Here is a 21,220-nt window from a genome sequence, read left to right on the forward strand (position 1 = left end):
AAATCCTGGAAACCCAGCCAAACCCATCGCCTAGACCCCTTACAACAGAAGGGTGCCAGCCAGGACAAACAGACCAGCAACACCAGAAACGGCGAGCATGGACATGTCCATAGGCGGGGCAGGTCGTCCTCCGGCGCTCTTACCGGATGAAGTAGCTTCCACGGAGCCGGAGCCAGGGGCGGCGGTTCCCGTGCTTGTGGAACCGGCGTTCTGGGAACCGGCACCCTTCAGGCCAGGACCGGAGCCAGCACCATCTTTCATGTACTAAATACATTGTTAGCTATTGTGTTGACGTGTGTCGAGTTTATTGAGGGGCGAATTACCTTCTTGGCGTCATCGGGGATGGCAGGGAGAGAGTCGTTCTCGACCAGCCAGTCATCGTCCTTGGCAGGGCACTTGACGGAGTGGGTGGTCGAGGCGGCACCACCGTCTCCAGTGGGGGTGGGGTACTTCTCGAGGGCGTCCTTGAAAGTCTTGAAGTCGGGGCTGTCGGCGTTCTTGCTCTTAGGGTCAACAATACCATAGCCGTTGCCCTCCTTGGTGTACTCGTAAAGCAGACCACCGGAGTAGACACTGGTCATATCCTTGCCCATCAGTGCAGACAGCTCCTCGAAGTTGCGGCCATTGGTGATGCAACCCCACTCGGACAGGAAGATGGGCAGGCCGTAGTCCTTGAAGGCCTTGACCTTCTGGTCCCAGCCCGACTTCTCGAAACTCGAGGGCGAGCACCAGGAGTAGTCGTTGAAGGCGAAGAAGTCGCTACGCTCGTCATCGGAACCGCAGTTGAAGTAGTTGGCAGTCTGCATGCGGTTCTTACTCACATCGGCAGCCGAATAACCAACAGGAATCTTGCGGTACTTGCGGCTGGCAATGTATTGCTTCATGTCACGGGTGGTGGCCTTAACAAAGGGAGCAGACTTGGTCGACTCGACCTTGTCGTTGATGACCTCGTTTCCGGAGAAGAAGGCGAGGGTGTTGTCATACTTCTCAAAAGCGTCGATGGTAGCGAAGACGCTCTGTAGGTAATCGGCATTGTAAGACGGACCAGGCTGGTCGCGGTTGATAGAGTACAACGGGTTGTTCACGTCGAGCACCAGGTAGATGCCAGCGTCGGCCAGCATCTTCATGCATTCGTCGTGGTTCTTTCCGTTGTCGACCATGTAGACGCGGATGGTGTTCACGCCCAGGTCCTTGAAGTTGGCGATGTCACGCTTGCACGTCTCAGTGTCAGCGAGAGGATCAGCCTGGCCGGACGAACCACCGGGCTGGTAGTCGATGCCGCGGATGTAGAAGCGCTCCTTGCCGGCCCAGAAGGCATTTCCGGATGCCGAAACAGCGGGCAACGACGCCGCGCGGTTGGCAAGCTCAGGCTCAGTAGGCGTGGGCCCGGCGACGACCACACCGGCCGCCGCGAGGGTGGAAAGCACCTCGAAGGATCGCATCGTGACAGTTGTCTGCGTGTTGTTGTTTGTGGAAATTGAGTTTGTTCCAAGAACCGTGGGCAAGAAATACAGCCAATCAGTCTACCCCAAGTGAGTGAGGGAGGTCTAATAGAAAACCCAAAAGACGAGCACGAAGAAGAATTACAAGGTTGGCGTAACTAATAAGTAAAGAGGCAACCAGAACGAGTGAGTTGCCTTGGGAGAAGAAGTGGTTAAGAGGAAGTAGCGATTGTGTCTGTCGATGGAAAGACTTTTGGAGTTGGAAGAAGGAGGAAAGAATAAAGAAGGGATATGAAGGAAGACGGGCCGAGGAAAACCCAAGGAAACCAAGGAGAAGTCAAGACCAAACAAGCTCTCAACGGGAGACCAAACGGGAGTGCTAAATTACGAGGTATGCACCTTGAAGGAGCGGGTTGTCCATGATTGGCCCGTCAGGGTGACAGCAGGCTGGCGGGCAGCGGGAATCCCACAAGTCAAGATTCCAGTTGACCCCTGAATCCCCAATCGAAGGTTCGGGTGTTTGGGAATTGGAATCTCGTTATTTTGGAGCACAGGGTGGTGTGTGTAGTAGCAAAGCCGTGAGACACGGCGAATCAAGGTGTGTGTATGTACATAGAAGGGGGGGTTGTGTTAGCATTGATGGGCGGCGGTGGAAACGCGATCGGCGGCATTGTCGAAGCAATGCAGCCGGCTCCTTGTCCATTTGTCCATGTTCATCGCTATATCCCGACCCCCATGCGAAGATGGCCTGTTCTGTTCGCTGTATCCGTAACGTCGTAATCTAACAAGCTTCTGCCTTCTGCGCAGACGCGTACCGCTCGTGTTCTGTCCAGTGCTCTGTCCAGTGCTCTGTCCGGTACTCTGTCCAGAAGAGCCCGAACCCCTAGGAAGCACTGCCATCCCTCGCGACGGGTCTCCCGACTGCATTGTTTCAAATACACAGACATAGCAGGTCTCTCGCTGCTGCCTTTGCCCAATGACGCCATGCCCCAGCAGCATTGCTACCATGCAGAAAACAAGGTGGTAGACTGGCCAGAAGACTGGCCAGCAACCCAATCTCCATGCGAGGTTGGAACCCCAGCCCTTTGAGGCTCGAGCAGAACCCATTCCGGGAGGGCTCGTGGAGCATGATGGTTACATGTTCTTATGTATATAGCAGGTGGATGCGGCAGTCGTCATGAGGTCGCAGTCCACGATCCACTTTATTCCAAGGCATCGTCAATCGGGAGTCCAGCCAGGTTCGTTCCTCTACAATGCTTAATTTTGAAGCTAGAGCATCCTTGGCGATCACAACCTTGAAGAGGCCCAGCAGCCAGTGCCGGCTGATCCCAGCCCTCCCGCCCCCATTTACTCACTCAGTCTACTATACATCAGTTCAACAACCTTGCCTCTGGCATGGCGACCAAAAATCAATTGGGAAAGGTGCACCAAAGCTATCCTGTGGGATCGCTGGGTGTTACAGAACCACCAGGCCACGTATTGCATGCATCCGTAGGCCTCGTTGGGCGGCCAGCTGTCTGCAGTAGAAAGCAAGATAGAATAAGCCTAAGTGGGCGCATACGAAGGAACCAGCGAGGCTGGATATTGCCAACGCAAGTATCCGTCGAACGAACAAACCAGACTCATCTGCTGCCTCCAACCGAGGCCGCTATGGTTCACTCCTTACTCAGAAGTTCACTGAACAGTTCTGGAGATGCACTCAGGCACTTCACCTGGCCAGCGTACGTTACGCGTTCAGAGCTGTCCCTTGATCACGAAATGTCGCAAAGCTAAGATTGAGAATGGCACAGGCTAATTTCGGTTGTCTTGTGGTCCAAGGTGGGGCGGGGTTACGAAAGCCGGCGTTTAGCTGAAGGCTGACAGGAGATGGGAGCAAACCGTCATCTTTCTTCCTTTTAGAACAAGGCACGACCAAGTCACGACCAAGTCAAACAGTCAAACATTCAAACAGTCGGGTACTGCGGGGGCTTTTCTTTAGTTGACCTGACCAAGCGACCCCGACCGCCGTCCAAGTCAGTGGTTCCCACCAGCTTACGAATGCTGGACGCGGCCAAGGCGCGCTCAATGGGACTAGAGACAGGCTCAGCAGAAACGCCAGGCTGAAATAGAAGAGGAAGCTGTTCGAACCCGACAAGGTTCCTTGTTTATCCATCGCTTTTTCCAACTCTCACCACCGTATCTGCAGCCCTACTGCAGAATAGGTGGTAGTGGTATCAAATGCAAGCACATCTAGTCATATCAAGTCTGCATGGTATGTTTGGTGTAGGGGCTATCCAGCGCTTGGAATATGCCACTATCTTCTGAGCATTCGCCAAGGCCAACACTGTGCAGGGTGGTAGTATGACGCCATAGCCAGCTTCGCTGTCCAAACTAAATTGTTTTTCGACCGTCTACAAGGTTGTCCGCTGCGGTTTTCTGCTGCTCTTGCTGGCAGCCTTGCCATTTTTCCTTCTTTTTTCCTTCTTTTTTTCCTTCTTTCTTTCTTTTCGGGTGCAGAACATGGCAGAATCGAATTCATGTCTAGAACCTGGTCTTAGAATCAAAATGCAGGCTATGAAAATCACATGCGGGACACTGCGTGAGACTCAACCAATCACCTTTGCTGCACAATGTCAGATTCCTTCTTCTAGAACATGGATGTCAGTCAGCTCATCAAGTGGGTGCCAGGCAGGTGGCCACAATCACCAGGCTGGCTGGCTTCTGTCAGCTTTCCCACCCCGTCTGCCTCCACGGCTCACACCGCAAGGGGGGCTGTACGAATAAATGGCCTTTGAAACCCCCATTACTCTAGGCCTGACGAAAGCTGCTAGCTGGTGAGAGCTTGGAGTGGGTGTATATGGATGGTCAGCTACCATTAGACAAAACACATGGCACCCGGGAGTATGGCCATGCAGATGCAGTAAGCGAGAAGCATGTCATGGCGCAAGCCCAAGATTGCCTAGGCGATGGCGAGCAGCAATCCGTCACCGAAATACACAATCAAGACGGCCGGCCTCGCTCGCTTGGTCCTCATGTAGCAAAGGTTACAGTACATATCCGAGCTACAAGATAACGCCCGGTTTGGGCATGTAAACTATGTACAACAAACCTGAACAATAGCCGCCAGCCCGTCCCGTGGTCTTGGTAGTGGCAGTGCGATGGGGGGTTAGACCGTAAAGAGAGAGAGGGAGCGAGAAGAGAGGCTTACCATTCTGCCCAACCCAACCAGCCCCGCCAACTCCGGCTGCTGCATGACATACCATCCATCCCCGCTCCCTCTTCCAACCCTTTCCACATTGTCTATTCCCATTCATACCGCGCTACATCACCAGCCTGCTTGCGAATATATACTGCTTTTGCCAGCCTGTTGAATTCTCTGGGAGCGTTTGTTTGCTGTTCTCCGATTTTTGACTCTGCAGTCTTTTCTTCTGCACCTCGCTTCACTTTCTTTCTTTGTCGAGTTGCGCACTTGGTTGTGCTTAGTCTTGGCGGCCCCTCGCAGGCCCCGCGTCACGACGCTGCAAGATGTCGTCGTATTATGAGAGAGACTACCGGTACCGCAAAGACGACCACCCCTCAGAGGACGAGGACAAATACAAGAGCACAACAGTTCGGCGGTACAAGGTCGGCGGCGGTGGCGGGAGCTCGGCATCCCGCGTTGAAAGAGTCGAACGAGTCGACCGCTATGACGAAATTGACGACGATCGACGATCCAAATATTCTGTGCGGGACGACTTTCGCGACTCCCGTTCTCATGCCGGCCGCAATTCTGGCGACCTTCTCGAGGTCGATCGCCGAACCGAAAAGACATACCTGCCCGAGCGACCACGGTCCGCTTTCGACCCTCCTGTGGAGCGCGAGCGCCGTGTCGTGGAGAAGATAATAGAACGTGACGAACCTGGCCACCATGACCACGATCGGTACTACGAGAGAGAGACGGAGTACAATCGAGAACCCGAACGCCGCGATACTACGGTTGTCCGGGAGTCTCGCGAGACTATCGAGCGAGACGCACCCCGCGATTACTGGGACCGCCGATCTCGGATGCCTTGGGATGATGACCATGAGGATGTGCGCATAGAGAAGCATATCGAGCGCAGGTCTGGTGACCATGTCGACGAGATGAGAATTGAGAAACACGTAGAGCGGGACCACGACCATGATCATTACAGTCACCACGACCACCCAGGCGAGGTCGAGCGATACACCAAGGAAACCGAGTATTATACTCCAGCGGAGCCAGCCCCTCAACCCATTGTCATCCGCCAGAAAGCCCCAGAGCCTCAGCAGATCATTGTGCAAGAGGCAGCAGCTCCACCTCCCGTCATCATCGACAATAAACGCTCAGAGCCGGGTTACATCGTACTCAGAGAGAACAACCGCCAGGTTGTCCGGCATGAACCTTCCGACGAGGAGTACTATTATCGTCGCGAGGAGCGCCGCAGAGAAGACGACTATGCCATGGAACGATACGACCGTCGTCGCCGTGATTACCCATCCGAGGACGAGGATTACTACGTCAAGAGGACCATCATACGTCGGGACCGCAGCTCCAGCTCCGACCATCACAAGAAGCGACATCTAGCCGAGGGTGCGCTGGCTGGTGCTGGCCTTTCAGCGTTCCTGGCCAGCCGCCGTGATCGAGATGGCGATCTGCCTGAGAACCGAGGCAAGAAAGTGTTGGCCGGCGCAGCCCTTGGAGCCCTGGGGACAGAGGTCCTTCGCAGAGCTCGGAGCGCCTATGAAGAAAGAGATGACGACTATTATGATGGCCATCACCGTCACCGATCACGCTCAAAGTCGAGATCAAGGATCACCACGGGTCTTGCACTGGTATGTAACTCATAGCATTGTCTTCGAAAACGCCACTGACAGATGTTTTAGGGAGCTGCGGCGCTTGCCGTTGCCGGCGGTCTCAAGTACATGCAAAGCAACAAGATCGAAAAGGAAGAGGCTACGAGAGGCCGCGCCAGGCGCCGATACTCTGATGACGGGTCCTCTCGCTCTGTCAGTCGAGTTAGTCGGTTTAGTCGAACAACGAGCCGAACCAGTCGGAGCAGGAAACGCAGCAAGTCAAGTGCGGCAAAGGCTGCTGCGGCCACTGGGTAAGTCCACCAAGCAACCTAGGAGCGAAGCCGTGGGGGACGGTGTCAAGCGACTTGTTCGGCGCCGCTTCGCATCTCATTGTGGTCGCGACAGTTTGGAACTTGATCTAACATGTGGAACCACAGTGCAATTGCTGGGTTAGTACAACATTACCGCAGCAAATCACGCGGCAAGTCTCGAAGCAAGTCGAAAGTCAGGACAGGTAAGTAAACACCATCGTGAAGCTTAGGTTGTGGGGTTTCGTTTGACCATCTATCGGTGCAGGAGCCGAAATTGCAGCAGCATCTCTCACAGGAGCTGCGGCAAGTAAGCTATGGGAACGCCACAAGGACAAGAAAGAAGAACGCGAGCGGAAGGTCGATGATGAGTACTACTCCGACAGAGCCCGCGGGTACAGCTCATCACGCAGCCGCAGTCGCAGCCGCAGCAGGTCAAGGGCTCGGTCCTTCACCACACGAGAGGGCGCTAATCGGGAATTAGGCCTCGTTGAGTACGGCAACGATCCCTTATCACCACCATCGGGCTATGTATCGGCTGGTGAAGCTCGCCACCAACGCCATCACCGCCATCGATCGGACTCTGTGGCATCGGATCCAGAGGCGAAGCGGAAGAGAAGCAAGAGCCGCCTAAGAGAAGCTGCTGCAGGGGTTCTTGGCGCTGGAGCGGCTGCGATTGGAATAAAGAAGTACAATGATGCTAAGAAGGAGAAGGAGATTTCTCGTGAGCGGTCACGATCGAGGTCGGTGGGGAGAACAATGGAGCGGGAGGAGCGAGACGGCGGGGTTGATGTTCGGAGGGAGGAGCGCAGACGGGATCGTCGGTCCCGGGAACGACAAAGACAGCGTATGCTTCACTCTGCCTAACTGTTGAGAACATGCAACTAAACACTCTAGCAGGTTATGAGGAAGAATCTGACGCCGACGGCTACTACCACCCTTATGAATACGATCCCGAGGCACCTCCTTCGCCGCCTACCGCATCAGGTGGTTATCCTCAGCCATACGCAGCAGGCCCTCCTCCATCAGGACCGCCCCCTCCTGGGTCAGCGGGTTTCACTCAGCACCCAGGCCCTTCGCAGATGAACGTCAACGCTTACCCACCTCACCCCGTTTACAACCCCGCGGATTACCCGCCGCCATCTGGGCCTCCTCCAACGGGGGCGCCTCGCAACCCTTACCCCCTAATGCACCAGAGTCGGTGAGTCGCAGTGACAATCTAAATCATTCCCCTCGTACTGCCCCCCGACCCTGGCGGAGCTACTGCACAAGGTGTGATGTTCCCCCGCGTCGTTCGTGACTGAATTCTCCATACCATCTCATTGCCCCTCCTGTATGGCTGATTTGCGATTCTAACTCACTATGCCAGATGGTGTAAAACCAAGGCGGCGGCGGTCACGTCGATCCCAGCTCCGTAGCAGGTCGTCTTCTCCTTCGTCAGAGGTTATGGCACCACCGGCCTCGCTCCCAACAAACAAATCCGTCCAGTTCATACCATTGTCACCACAATCCAGTCAGACTCTGCGAAAGCTCCACGAGGCCCAGGAGCGGCGTTCCGACACGGATCCCTCTTCGGACCGTTCCTTGACCCAGCGACGTGGGAGAAGGCAAGATACGGACCTCTCGTCGGAGAACGACGTAGAAGTACTGCCTGACCGGTTTGATACCTCGGGTCGCCCGCTAGGTTCCGACGATGCGCGTCGATGGGCGACTAGAGGAGGAAGCTTCGAGTATCGTCCACAAGAAAGGGGAACGCAAATGCAAGGTGCATGGGGTGTTGCTGGGACTGACGCTGAATTGGTCAATCGGATGGCGGAGAGTGTCGGAAGTCTTCTTGAGGGCAAACCGGGCATTCTAGGGATGCTAGGCAGTGTTATTTCTCATTTACCCAGTAGCAGCAGAGGTGGCGGCGGCGGTCATGGCGGTGCAAGGGAGGCGGTGGAGGATTCGAGGCACGATTCAGAGGACGAGCAGGAACGACCAAGACGCACGAGGCGTAGGCGGCATCGTGGTGATGATCCTTATTTCACTTGAGGTTGATTCAGGGGTTGGGCATTTTCTTTGGGCGAGGTGGATGATTTTCCTTGGGCTTTTTTCATTGATGATTAGGTGTGCATGACATGTCACGATTTATGAATTTTTCCTATAGTGACGCAGCCTTGATAGAGATGGTACGAGATTTCCCCCCTTCTCTTATGATCGTTATCCAGGCGCCTGATGGCTCTGTATGCCTCTATACGTTCCTTCCTGTTCAAGCTATCGAACAATCTTCTCGTGAGCCACGGCTATAAATCGGCGGCGTCGGGGTTTGGCGGTACAGTCATACCGTGCAACCACCGGAGACTTTTGAGTGTCTGCGTGGCGTCCCCCGGAGGCTTTGCGGATACTTTCATATAGTCGACGTCTCGCTTTGTCGCCGAGATCGTTATCTATATAATCCAGGCAACGTATGGCAGCCGAGTAGTAAATCCCCCCCAAAAATGCAACCAAGCACTAAGTACTCTACTGTCTAGCTTTTCTCCTCCACGACGCCAAAGACAGACCCCTTTTGGGTAAACACTTGGCTACCGCCACCACCACCATCAAGATGGCTACTCCTGCAACAGACGACGGTAACAACAACAACAACAACAACAACTTGGCTGACAAGCTGCAGGACCAGTTCCGGAACATACCGGCCAGTCCCGATCAAGACGAAGCGAAGCGGGCCATGATCAACGCCATGGGCCGCGTCATGGGCGTCCCCGGCGAGGCGCTCCTTGTGCAGGCCGGGGTGCTGCCACAACACGGCGCCAAGGAAAAGTCATTCGTGCTGCTTGACAACGCGTGCGGCACGGGACTCATCGCCGGCTTGTTGCAGGAGAAAGCGTCGCCCGTCGTTCTGCAGGAGAGCCGCATCGTTTGCGCCGACCTCAACGCGAACCTCGTCGACATCATCAAGTGGCGGGCCGAGAAAGACGAATGGAAAGGGGCGTTTGAAACCAAGGCGGCGGACGCCCAGGTGCGTTTCTTTTCTTCTGCTTCTCCTTCTTCTTCATATCAACGGTTCGCAGGAGGGCGTTTGTCTTTGCTCTCTCCCTTCCACTCTCCGTCCAGCCGGTCCAACCGACAGAAAAGAAAAGATAAAGCTCACACGATACACCTGCAGGATACGGGCTTACCAGCCAACTCGTTCTCCCACGTGGTCATCAACTTCGCCATGCACATCATTCCCAACCCCGAGGCTGCGCTACGAGGTATGCATCTACATGTAACAAAAAGGCGAGAGGAGCTTCGACAATGTACGGACTGAAAGCTGTCCTCCTTTCGTCTCCCCCATTTTCGCTAGTAATCTTCACAGCCCATTCATCCATCACGTCGCCAGAGGGGCTAACCTCCCCTTTCCCCTCTCTATAGAAGCCTACCGCCTCCTCCGCCCCAACGGCATCCTCGCCTTCACCGTCTGGGCTGCCGACAACACGGGCTGGATCCCCGACATGCGCAGCGCCTTCGCCGCGTTGCCCTTCGAGGCCGCCATGCCCGACCGCGTGCCTATGGCCGTGCACGGCCTGGACCAGTGGGTCGATCCGGCCGGCATCCGTGCCGAGCTCGTCGCTTCTATCTCGTCCCGCTGGGAACACGTACGCATCGACACGCTGGAACACGCGACCCGCGTCGACAGCGCCGAATACTTCGTCGAAACGTATGACATGATGCGGAAGTGGATGTTGCAGAGTTATTGGTCCGAGGAAAGTCGCCAGGCTGCCACAAAGCTTGGAGAAGCGGGATTGGACAAGATTATGATCCAACACCTCCGAGAGAAACATATTGGAAAAGGTTGGGATATCAAGTGGAAGTCAATCTTGGTTACTTGTTCCAAACCAGACTGTTGACGTTAAGAGGGTTTACTTTTCAGTTTTAGCCTTCGGAAGGACCCTGCTTATCCGACGCATATGAAATAGCATTCGCCCATTCACTACTTTCCATAAATTGGATATAATCGAATAAATTTAGTTGTGGCATTAATCGTGATGATATGGTATCGTACAGTAAAAGCTATTGAGTCATTCCTCCGTTCCATTCCACGAGGAATTTAAATTCCACTGTGCTTCTCCTGGTGAGTTTGGGTAGAATGCCTACGCTCCCGGTCGTGAGAGTGGTCATCATGCTCCATAACAGGTCCTCCGACATGCTTCTGCATCACGGAAGGGGGAACCTGAGCCGCATCGTGAGGATCCTTGTGCCCAGTTTGTCCAGCAGCCCTAGGGAGTTTCGATAAGCGGATGAAGTATTCGGGTGGATATCGTTGCCGGCTTACTGGTAAGTCTTGTTACCACCAACAGTCTTGGATCCATCAAGATCGCTGTCCACGCGGGGATCAGCCTTGTTCAAGGCGTCGCTCTTGTGGGGTCCAGCAGTGTTGGAGGCCGGGCCAGGTCCGGAACCGACGTGGGAAGTACCATGTCCACCAGGAGCAGCACGGTGATCACGGTCGGAGTCAATGCGGGGGTCGGCAGCATTGGCTACCTTGCTGTTGTGGGTGCCATGCTGGCCCTCACCGGTGTTGTAGGCACTGTGGCCTTGCGCGCCAGTCATGGCTGAACCAGCGTTTGTCATGCCCGACGAGTTGTGGCCAACTTGATGCGCGCCTGTAGCACCAGTCATACCAGCACCCGCACCGGTCATGCCAGAGGCACCGTGGGTGCCGTGAGCGCCGGAACCGGTCAAACCAGAGCTGTGTGTGTTGCCGGGCAGGCCGGTGCCGTGAGTGTTTCCAGACAGGCCACTGGTGCCGTGAGTGCCAGTGGTACCGTGAGTTCCGGTCAAGCCGCTGGTGCCAGTAGTACCAGCGGTGCCTGAAGAGCCGTAGGTGTTGCCAACCGTGCGGCTAGCATCACGGTCAGAGTCGACGCGAGGGTCGGCAGCGTTGCCCACACGAGATGAGTGAGGTCCGTGGACGCCCTCGGGTCCGGATCCAGCGTAGCCCTGGCCGGCCATGTTACCGGCGTGGACACCGGAGCGGTCGCTGTCGATGCGGGGATCTACCTTGTTGGCTGTGGAAGAAGAATGGGGGCCCTCGTTGTAGGTGCCGCCGGTCGTGTGGCCGACGCCGGTGCCGGTGGTTGTCGAGTGACCAACACCGCCAGCAGAGTGTCCAACACCGGTGCCAGTGGTTGTGGAGTGGCCGCCAGTGGCGGGGTTGGCACGGTGGTCACGGTCAGAGTCGATTCTGGGGTCAGCAGCGTTGGCGGTCTTGCTGTTGTGGGTTCCGTGGGTGCCTTCGGGCTGCTCGTGGTGCTTGTCGCCCTTGACGGCGTCCTTGACCTTGTTGATGATGGAAGACATGATGGGTGGCTTGTTTTGGTGTGTAGTTGTTGATTAACGGGGGGGTATCAAAGAGGCGGTTTGTTTGTAGGATTGGGTATCAGGAGTTGTTGTGTGGATGTGTGAGTTAGGATGATAATGATGAGAGGAGAATGATGGTGAAGGGGGGAGGATGTGTCGTATATGTAGTGACGGGAGAGGATGCCCATGTGGTTGAGGCCTGGCCCTTCCTGCCTTGGTTTGCCGGTTGCATCATCGTGCAAATCTCGATCAAACGGCCATGTTCTGTTTACGATGGGATTTGCTCCTTCCTGGCTGGCCCTACGTTTCTCAGCCATCCCCCCTCAGTAATCGGTATTGTACAACTACAAGCCCGACATGGCCATGTTACTGACATGCTACTTCCAAGGCCAGGGCTGTTGGACAGAGCCAGAGCCGGGCTTAGATCATTCGTCGTCATAAGTCTCATCTGCTGCTGGGCCACGGTTTCCTGTTTGGGCGATGCAGAGCAGAATCTGGCCCGGTGCTTTTAGTCCGGAGAGGGTCCTCCAGCCGTGACTGGCCAGATGCAGCAAGAAGAAGAAGGAGAAGGAGAGTCGTTCCCGGACCTTCTCGCTGTCCCCCTAGCCCCTCCTCAACCCCGCCCCCACCAGTTGGCTGGCCTGGCTGGCCTCTACTACCATGCAGACTACCCAACTACGTTCCCGTCGACGGAGCTGGGCGCCATGCGCAGCCCGCGTCATAGTGAGACACCAAGCAGCTGGGATGCTGGACCTGTGGCGGTGACGTGATACTGTACATAAGGCAAGAAGGCTTGCAACATCCTGAAACCTGGCAGCAGCTGTGGGCAGGGGGGTCCAGACTAGCCCCACCTCCCCACCGACCACCTACCACCGATCCATTCCTTCCTCTTGCGGCTCAAAAGCAAGCAGTCTACCTAGAACCTAGCGAGGGTAGCGGGTGGCGGGTAGTAAGGGGAAGCAAGCCCGTACGTGTACATATCATATTCAGCTTCCGCCAGCTCGGCGACAAGCAACAAGGTCGAGATACCGACCGGAATCGACTGGGGAAGCGAGAAGGTGTACATATCAGGTTTTGACTTTTGGCCGAGATACGCAGAGTTCGACGGCGTTGACATCATGTTTCGCTCCCCCTCGCTAGAGCTTGTGAGACGTAATATCTGCGCCGTTTCTGTTTCCGCGGACGTTGATGTGGCTGACGACGCCACAAGCGGGACGATATTGGTTGGAAGGTCGGAAGGTCGGTTGGGTGGAAAGTAGGAAAACCTGGCAGTCGATGACCGCATTCTGTGGTGGGGTATGCCGTAAGGCACGGTAGACGGGCAGACTTGCAGAACACGGGGACAGGGGGTGACGCCACAGGCGACAGGCCAATCTCGGCCAGGCAAAGCAGGCTGGATACGGAATATCGATCTTCGGTTGCTGCTGCACGCGGGGTCCATAGTGGTAGATGCCTGGACGCCTAGTGCCGTCCAGCCGGGCAGGGACGCGCAAGCCACACATCATCGTCGATCCGGAAAGAGAAATGCTTGGGCCCTGCTGTACGTCACGCCAGCGGGTGATTGATTGATTTCCTGGAGAAGATCGCCGAGTTCTAGGCCCTTCGATTTAGCCTGGCAGCTAAGAGAAGAGAGGTAGAGAGGTGAGAGGCTTGCCACCTGGCAACCTTCATAGAAAAACAAACAAACCAGCAGCAAGCTTGCAAGGTACCTAGCTCAACACAAGCTGCCGCCATCAACCCCTAGCACCGAGTGGCTACTTGCATCAATGGGTGATCCGAGCTTACTAGAAGACACTGATGGTACAACACCGTTGACAACCACGCTGAGCTGAATCATCGTGGAGGGTGGAGCGCATCAAAGAATGTTGTTACATTGTGTGGGTATTGAGAAGCTATCAAGAGGTAACGCCAGTTGCCGAGGTATCTTGGATCGTGTTATACTGGCGATGTAGGGTATCAATTTCATAAATCATTCGTGGCGAGAATTCCAACGCAGAGCGCTTGCATAGAAACCAAATGCTCGTTCAGCCATTAGCTCCTCATCGTCGCATCGTGGTAAGCAAACAAGTAGGCGATAGAGAGAGGATGAGACATAGTGTCGCAGTTTGTCGTGTAGTCGGGTAGTCGGAAACCGGTTCGAACAAGTGGCTTTCCAGCCATCCTATTATTGTGACGAGGCAAGCCGTCGTCGAGTTTAGTTAACAAAGGTACGGCGACCAACCGATTAGACGCGAGACCGGCCCCAGGTGCGGCGTCGGTAGGCGCGGCGCTCGTGGTCGCGGACCCAGATGATGCCGATGATGGCAGAGACGAGCCAGCAAATGGCCGACAGGAAGCTAAAGGCGATGACGGCCTTCCAGTTGCCGCACTGGTTGACACCGCGGAACGCGAAACCACCCCAGTCGAAGACGTATCCGCAAGAGTCGCCAATGAGCTGACCAGCCAAAACGTATTAGCAAAGAGGCTGGTCTGCGACGGCGATTCGCCAGTCTGGACGGGTTTTGCTAAGGGGGAGGCTGGAAACAGATAAGGAGACACTTACGTTAACGATCAGGCCGAAAGCAACGAACCAACAGATGGAGATAACAATATCCACGGGCCAGTGCACGAAAGAGCCGCTAAAGGGGAAGAGCCAGATGAGGGCGAGAAAGATGGAGATGCCGGCCACGACTTCGGCATAGATGAAGCGGCCCAGGCTCCAACTGTCGACTCCCTGGACTCGGTGCAGATAGTGTCCGTTGATGCCGGCGACGATAGCGGCAAAGGCCAGCTCCGCCAGGCGCAGGATCATGCCAACGAGGTCGGTCAAGATCATCTTGGCGGTGGGTGCTTTTGAATCCTATTGGCTAGCTGAGCCAACCTCTAGTGCAATATCTTGAGATGTATGTAGATATACGTGAGGTAGGCGTGCGTGAGAATTAAGTAAGAGTAGAGAACTGGTAATGTTTAGGAGGGAGAGAGGCCCGGCAATACGATTGGTATTTATTCGCCAGCCAGCATCGGCAACAGCAACGCATCGCGTGAGCAACTATGACGTTGTGTCATCGCAGCCCAGCCAACAGCAAGGCAGAACAAGGAAGAAGACGAGGTGTTCAGGATGTCTGTCGGGGCAAACCTGCAGGAAGCGTGCCATCGCAACCAGTCAATCATGCCAGAGATTGTGTAACCGTGGAGCAGCATCCCAGCCCAACAACGAAAAAGGAACAGGGCGAAACAGACCATGTCTTGTAGGCACAGCCTTTTGGGTGGTGACCTTCATGACGCTTTCAGCATCTCGGCGAAAGTAGTCTCGCGATTGGGTTTGTTTCATGCCAGTTCAGCTACCTTGGCTTGGCGGCCTGGAAAAGCAGCCAGGCCAGACAGCGGTAGGATCAGAGACGTTGTTTGTCACGTGAGATCGTACCACGATCTGCCGCCAGCGAGGCAGCGAGGGGGGGACAGCTTGGAAAGGGGAGGAAAACAGGCCAGCGATCCCTGTGGCGCCCAGTCAGGACAGCCCAGTTGCATTGAAACAGGCAACGCGGGCGCGGGGTTGGCACGCTCTGGTGCACCTTTTTAGAATTCGGACATCCCTGAGCTGACAACACATCAACTGCCGGCATGAAGACATGTACAGTTGAGGTAGGCAGCAAGGACGTGAAGCAACCATACGTGGTCTTCCGCGGCATACCTAAAATACCTAGGTATAGCGACGCCACGATACAGGATACGGCAGAGTCCGGCGTACTTGTAGCAGGTACGAAGACTTTGGGCCTTGTCCAGTAAAGACTACATGCATGTCAGGTAGGGACGACTACACCACCAAACCCGTGTCCAGATTCAAAACACCAATTAGATATTCATACATAGATGCGTCGCGGTTACCCATCTGCACAGCTGTATCAGGATCCATCACTTGGTGAAGACGCCCAAAATGTGAGGAAGTGTGTGGTGCCACTCCTCCTCTAGGGGATGGCCAACATCGATCTTCTCCCACGGCCCGGCCTCGCGCAGCCACTGCTCAGTCGGTCGGCACAATTGACAGCCACCAAGAAAATGGGGCCAGAACAGGTTCACAAAAGCTGCCAGTCACGAGGGACACGAATTAGCAAGTCTCTTCTCCCGTCGGATAAACCGGCCAGGAAACCCACATTGATATGCCCGCATGCCCCAACCCTCGTCTCGGCGTACGTGCTCATAGACGTACCACCGCCCGCCCTTCTTGAGGTAGCCGTACAGCTCGCGGATGTTGTCGCGCGGCTCGGGAATGCTGCAGAGGCAGAGGATGGAGACGATGCAGTCGACGCTGCCCTTCTCGACTTTGCCGCCCCACTTGGCCGGGTTGTCCAGGTCCTCGATGCCGACGGGCACGATCTCGTAGACGCCCTCGAGCCCGGCCTCCTTGGCCTTGCGGCGCAGGTTCGCGTGCAGGTCGCGGTTGGGCTCGACGCCGTAGACGCGCGTGACGGGCTCGCGCGCGTTTTTCTTGTTCTCCTTCTTCTCGCTGCCTGCCCCTCCTCCTCTGTGGGTAGCCAACGTTGTGTCTACCACCTCAACACCGCTGCTGCCGTCCGCGGTTGCGGCTCCGCCGGCACGGCTCTGCTCCAGGTACTTGTCCGAGAAGATGTCGACCCAGTTCCCGTTGCCGGCGCCGAGCTCGAGGATTGTGCCCCCTATCCCCGGGCCGGCGGGCTCCTCCACGACGAGGCCGCCCGTGGTGCGGCCCTCGAGGAGCGGGATGACGCGCACCCCGGCGTTGAGCCGGAGCCTGGGCGCGAACCAATCCCAGAAGTTGCTGAACCAAATGTCCTTCAGCTGGGACGGCGAGAGGAGCACGCCGAACTTGCGGTCCCGGACGAGACGGATAACCGTGCCAGGGAACCAGGAAGCCGCGAGGTACATGAACTGCCAGGGGTTGATGAGACTCAAGAAGATCTCCTGGATTTGTGCGAGGAGTGCCATGTCGGCGGCTGCATGGACTGTTGCTTTGCCTGCAATGTGCTCTATGTTACTATGGCTGGTTCTTTCTTTCTTTCATTCTTCCTGGGGCGGTTAAGAAGGGGGCCGGACGAGGGATGTGAAGCGGGGAAGCCTCACCTGGAAGACCCAACTTGTTCTACGAGGAACTCGGTGTTTATGCCCAAAATAACAATGCTCGACAGACGAGGAACACGAAAGCACAATCGCGGGAACGTTGGTTAGGATGCGCACGAGAGGAGTCAAGAAGCCAGGGCCAGATGCTCAGCACAAAACACAAATGGCAATAGAGTGTGGGAACTCTCGGGCAACAAGGGATGGGGGAAGCAGCTCAGATATAAGGGGGAGCTTGAGCCTCGGGGCAAGGATGCTATCTTAGGGGAACCGAGGGCTCCAGATGACTTGATTGGACCAGAGCAACGTCGTGTCAGCTATCGCAGAAGTGCAGAAGTCGTGTCGGATACAGACAGCATAAGCACCGGACCCCACCACGCTCCTATCCTATCTCAGACTCCCAAACCGCCCCCGCGCATGTCCAGTACTCTCGTTCTGTCTTCGTGTCGACTAGTCCTGGCAGTCGACATGGATGAGAGCTTGCTCCAAATCGGCAGAAACCCCCAACGTCTGCGCGAGTTCCACCGTGTCCTGCATTTCTCGCACCCAAACGCCGCCCTCCAAGACTCTGAGCCTCTTCCTCTGGTCTCGTGTCAATGTGGTGACAGCTGTGAGGAACTGGGACTGGTAGTAGGCCAATTGTTTCAACGCCTCGACGCCGGCAGGAGCCGTTGCTGGCGTTTCCATGGTGGCCTTGATGATGCTTTGCATCACCGTCAATATGTGCACGCGGTTGGGGAATGACCCGTGGCTGAGCATCTTGTCGCCCAGTTTCTTCAGCAACCTTCCGATCTGGCCGGCGGCTATGGCGGCCAGTCTTTCCCGCATATCTGGCCCGTGTCTGTCGTACATGCCGATCCGCCCCAGCTCGGCCTCAGCCCGTTTGAGCATAGACGTAAAGTCCTGGGGCTCATCCCGGCAGGGGCCCGGCAGCCCAAGCTCAGAAGCGCTAGGTATGCTCAGTGATAGGCCCAGTGTTTTATTGATATTCAACATGCGTTGCCGCGAAGATCTCGCTGCCATGGTCTGGTTGGAGGATACAGGAACAGAACGTGGTGGTGAGGCCGCACGGTGCGCTGGTTGGTGGCCCAGCTGCATGAGATGGCCTGCCATTGAAGCAGGAGCTGCATCTGCATCAAGAGGTGCGACGGCTTGTTGGGGTGTATGGCCCCCGGCAGCAATGTCGGCGTCCTGAGCTGGCCTTGGTGGGAGCACATAATTGAAATAATCATCCGTCGGCTCGCCCTTGACTTCCGGGCTGGGGGCCCCCAGGAAAAGGAGGAAAGAGCCAGGGTACAGGGCGGATGCTTCTTCGGACCTCATGACTGCTCGAGCACGCAAGTATCGCCGGCCCGGACTGAGTTTGACAGACGTCTTGAAAGAAATGACGTACAGGACCAAACAGCGATTCGAACATTGGTTGCTGGATGCAATTGGAATGCAAATAGGAATAAGAGATTATCTAGGTCAAAAGATATCGGAGAACATGATTTTTCTTTTACCGTCTCCCCTTATCAAGGGCCGGGGACGAAGGTTAAGTCTATAGAGTTCGGGTCGAGAGCGGAATTGCTGCCTTACTTTCGCTGGAAGCGGTCGTGAAACCCGACAGTGGGAAGGCAAATAAACGCGAAGACGGCGACGAGCATGTAGTAACAAACGAAAGCAATCTTCATTCAATGGTATACTGCCCCTAATCCTTAACGCCAACTACCAGTGGACCCAGGTTTTGCCAAACCGTCACTGCCCTGTGCTGCCGATGTGTGGTATCTGAAGACACACTGCGATGATGGACAGTGAAAAACAATTATATGCCAATCGCCCATTCGGGGTATTTCACCGGCTCCTTGTATCATTGGAGCCTACCCTACTACAAGTAGCCAAGTCCCGACCACACTTGCTACCTTGCCCGAAGCCCGCTCAGTCGTCCCCGTGGCTTCGTCCCACTTTCGGTATTGAGACGCAAGTCTTAATCCGTTTTCCAATGGCTGACAACGCCGCCGTCGTCGTCGTCATGGCCTAGATAGAGTTCGATCGCATATAATGCCATGGTGGTGGATACGTTCACCCATCGCCAAACGTTACCTCCGGCATCGCCGTCTTTAAGCGTCCATCCTTCGTCGCCGTTGGTGGAAAAGTGTTGAAGCAACAAACTCGTATACACGGCAATGAGGATCGATGGTGAGAACCAAGAAAGGAAGCCCAACAGCCGGTTTGCTCCATCCGAGTCGTCCAAAGACGGCTCGTCCATCAGTGCTCGCGCGCCCGACTCCCTCACGGCAGGGATGATGCGAGTCGCACAGTAGAAAACAATGATACGGTATGTGAGGGAGATCATAACGGAAGGCGCAATGGTCTGGAAGGCAGCGTGGAGGAAGCTGAGGGACGAGAAGACGGCCGAGGGCAAAGATCCCAACATGTGCATAATAGTCGAGTAGCTTGCCATGATGATTGGCGGCAATGGGGGAAATCGGCCTGGCTTGATGCTTGTTCCGCAGCCGCAGCCGCTGCCTCGGGAGACTGCACGTAATCGGTGAAGATCTGGTACACGCAGAGCACAACATAGGCGAAAAGGAGCGAAGATTCGACCGGATTCCCCTCGCCCAGTCCCGATGCCGATGGCGCACAAGAAGAAGGCTGTTGTCACCGTCACCCCGATCATGATGGCATCGATGTTGTTGACCTGAGGGAACAATGCCACACGCCACAGGAAGTAGACGGCGCTGGCGATGACGGATGCCGAGAAGATTAAGAGTATAAGCTGCCCGTAGATGGTTAGCACCAGCAGCTTTACGAGCGACAGCGCGCAGTCACGAATGCGCGGATACGTACGACCCAAGTATCACTCCTTCCCCGGTTGACGATCCATCTGGTTATTTGCCCTGCTGCCTGGATGACTAACAGAGTACAAAAGCCTTCCAGCATCTGGAAGACGGGGCTCGAGTACCGCAGGGTCGAGTCCCAAGCGCCGATGGTCAAGTCCTCCACAACGCCACCGTCGCCGAAGAAGTATTCTCCCCAAGTGTTGTGCTGTTTCCTCCCCCCGAGACCCCAGACGGTCCTCGTGACCCAATCGGTCTGGTTTGCGTCAACGGCGAAGCGGTGCAGGGACCAGATGAGCAGGCCCGGGATGACGACCCACTGCGACGACTGGATGACCATGGAGATGGTCCATCGAAAGCGCGACTTGTCGGGTGTGATGAGCTTCAGGGCGCTATAGAGGATATAGAAGAGGAAGAGGGACAGGCTGTAGACCAGCCCGCTATCGCGACCGCCGACATCGAAGGAGATGGGTATGGACAGGACGATAGTCAGCAGGAAGACGGAGCTGAAGACGATACGGAGAAACCACCACATCGGCGCGTTGGTGGTGGCTGCTGCCGCCCCGAGCTAGCGAGGCGTCTGGCCAGGGCTGTAGAGGATTTTTTTTTTTGGTATGTGGAGTCGGATAGCTGACGATAGCTTTTGGGGAGGGGGGGTGGTTGGTTCTGCCGGGCCAAGTGGTTGTGGGTTGGATGGTAGGCGAGATGGAAAGTCTGACTCGCCCGGGTTTCGTCGAGGTTTGAAGGGAGGCGGTCTTTGATTGCAAGAAACAGGCTGTTGCTGAATCGTAGTTGGTGGTGGTAAAGGTTTCTGGCTGCGTGGTCGCCGAGGGGGGAGGGAGGAGAGAGAGAGAGAGGGAGAGAGACAGAGAGAGACAGAGACAGAGAGAGATTGGTAGGGTAGTGTCTGGCTTCGTCTGGTGCCGCCCTCGATACGCCAGATGTCAAGGCGCGGTTTTTTTATGGGCAAGAGGGGTTGGGAAAATCGATGGTTCGTCTTGTTTGGCGTTACTGTCCAAGCATGCCTTTTAATTTATGATGAATGGGATTAATTAGGCATCGTAGAATGCTGGACCAGGTCAGGTGCTTTAGATAGCCAGCAGGCGGAACGAGGAAATAAGCCTCGGGTTGGGCTGGAAGCTCACTTCTCGCTTCTGCCACTCTCAGCTCTCCTTCACAATCGTCAATTGCCAATTGTGTTATCGTTATCTCCACGTGGACCAGCCCGAATGAAGCATTCCGGGAGGGCGGGAGGGCGGAAGAGCAGTCGTTGGTTGACGGATCTGGCGTTCAATGGCTGCAGGGGAAAATCCAACGGGATGGCGAAAACATTAGGGTACATGATATGATGATGCATGGCATGTCCGTTTTGATTTGCTGCAGCCCATTCGACCTGACCTGTTGGCAAAGTCGCGTGCACTCCAACTTGGTTAGGCTTGGCTCTTCGTCCATCCCATCCCTGCTCATGTGCCATCACGTCACA

The 21,220-nt window shown here is 55.7% G+C and overlaps 9 protein-coding genes across 9 annotated transcripts; 2 read left to right on the forward strand and 7 right to left on the reverse strand.

Annotated features, from left to right (window-relative positions):
* Positions 1–39: 39 nt before the first annotated feature.
* Positions 40–1,442, reverse strand: PG998_001352 (glycoside hydrolase family 72; the record flags this gene model as incomplete). Its single annotated transcript, XM_066868170.1, has 2 exons — positions 40–264; positions 324–1,442. The coding sequence occupies 2 exons, from the start codon at positions 1,440–1,442 to the stop codon at positions 40–42; spliced, it is 1,344 nt and encodes a 447-aa protein (XP_066736585.1).
* Positions 1,443–4,946: 3,504 nt separating this feature from the next.
* PG998_001353 (uncharacterized protein) lies at positions 4,947–8,557 on the forward strand (the record flags this gene model as incomplete). Its single annotated transcript, XM_066868171.1, has 6 exons — positions 4,947–6,254; positions 6,306–6,526; positions 6,653–6,729; positions 6,792–7,370; positions 7,424–7,720; positions 7,893–8,557. 6 exons carry the CDS (start codon positions 4,947–4,949, stop codon positions 8,555–8,557), a joined length of 3,147 nt encoding a protein of 1,048 aa, XP_066736586.1.
* A 553-nt stretch (positions 8,558–9,110) lies between these two features.
* PG998_001354 (uncharacterized protein) lies at positions 9,111–10,395 on the forward strand (the record flags this gene model as incomplete). Its single annotated transcript, XM_066868172.1, has 3 exons — positions 9,111–9,524; positions 9,672–9,759; positions 9,920–10,395. The coding sequence occupies 3 exons, from the start codon at positions 9,111–9,113 to the stop codon at positions 10,393–10,395; spliced, it is 978 nt and encodes a 325-aa protein (XP_066736587.1).
* Positions 10,396–10,816: 421 nt separating this feature from the next.
* Positions 10,817–11,848, reverse strand: PG998_001355 (uncharacterized protein; the record flags this gene model as incomplete). The annotated part of the gene is made up of 1 exon (XM_066868173.1): positions 10,817–11,848. One exon carries the CDS (start codon positions 11,846–11,848, stop codon positions 10,817–10,819), a length of 1,032 nt encoding a protein of 343 aa, XP_066736588.1.
* Positions 11,849–12,764: 916 nt separating this feature from the next.
* PG998_001356 (uncharacterized protein) lies at positions 12,765–13,289 on the reverse strand (the record flags this gene model as incomplete). Its single annotated transcript, XM_066868174.1, has 1 exon — positions 12,765–13,289. The coding sequence occupies one exon, from the start codon at positions 13,287–13,289 to the stop codon at positions 12,765–12,767; it is 525 nt and encodes a 174-aa protein (XP_066736589.1).
* A 783-nt stretch (positions 13,290–14,072) lies between these two features.
* PG998_001357 (uncharacterized protein) lies at positions 14,073–14,663 on the reverse strand (the record flags this gene model as incomplete). Its single annotated transcript, XM_066868175.1, has 2 exons — positions 14,073–14,282; positions 14,391–14,663. 2 exons carry the CDS (start codon positions 14,661–14,663, stop codon positions 14,073–14,075), a joined length of 483 nt encoding a protein of 160 aa, XP_066736590.1.
* A 1,076-nt stretch (positions 14,664–15,739) lies between these two features.
* On the reverse strand, positions 15,740–16,789 carry PG998_001358 (methyltransferase; the record flags this gene model as incomplete). The annotated part of the gene is made up of 2 exons (XM_066868176.1): positions 15,740–15,909; positions 15,979–16,789. The coding sequence occupies 2 exons, from the start codon at positions 16,787–16,789 to the stop codon at positions 15,740–15,742; spliced, it is 981 nt and encodes a 326-aa protein (XP_066736591.1).
* Positions 16,790–17,368: 579 nt separating this feature from the next.
* PG998_001359 (uncharacterized protein) lies at positions 17,369–18,241 on the reverse strand (the record flags this gene model as incomplete). The annotated part of the gene is made up of 1 exon (XM_066868177.1): positions 17,369–18,241. The coding sequence occupies one exon, from the start codon at positions 18,239–18,241 to the stop codon at positions 17,369–17,371; it is 873 nt and encodes a 290-aa protein (XP_066736592.1).
* A 643-nt stretch (positions 18,242–18,884) lies between these two features.
* On the reverse strand, positions 18,885–20,272 carry PG998_001360 (uncharacterized protein; the record flags this gene model as incomplete). The annotated part of the gene is made up of 2 exons (XM_066868178.1): positions 18,885–19,676; positions 19,748–20,272. 2 exons carry the CDS (start codon positions 20,270–20,272, stop codon positions 18,885–18,887), a joined length of 1,317 nt encoding a protein of 438 aa, XP_066736593.1.
* Between the last annotated feature and the right edge of the window lie 948 nt (positions 20,273–21,220).

Source organism: Apiospora kogelbergensis (genome assembly GCF_038363985.1).
Source record: "Apiospora kogelbergensis strain CBS 113332 chromosome Unknown utg000001l_segment0_segment0, whole genome shotgun sequence".
Lineage (NCBI taxonomy): Eukaryota > Fungi > Ascomycota > Sordariomycetes > Amphisphaeriales > Apiosporaceae > Apiospora > Apiospora kogelbergensis.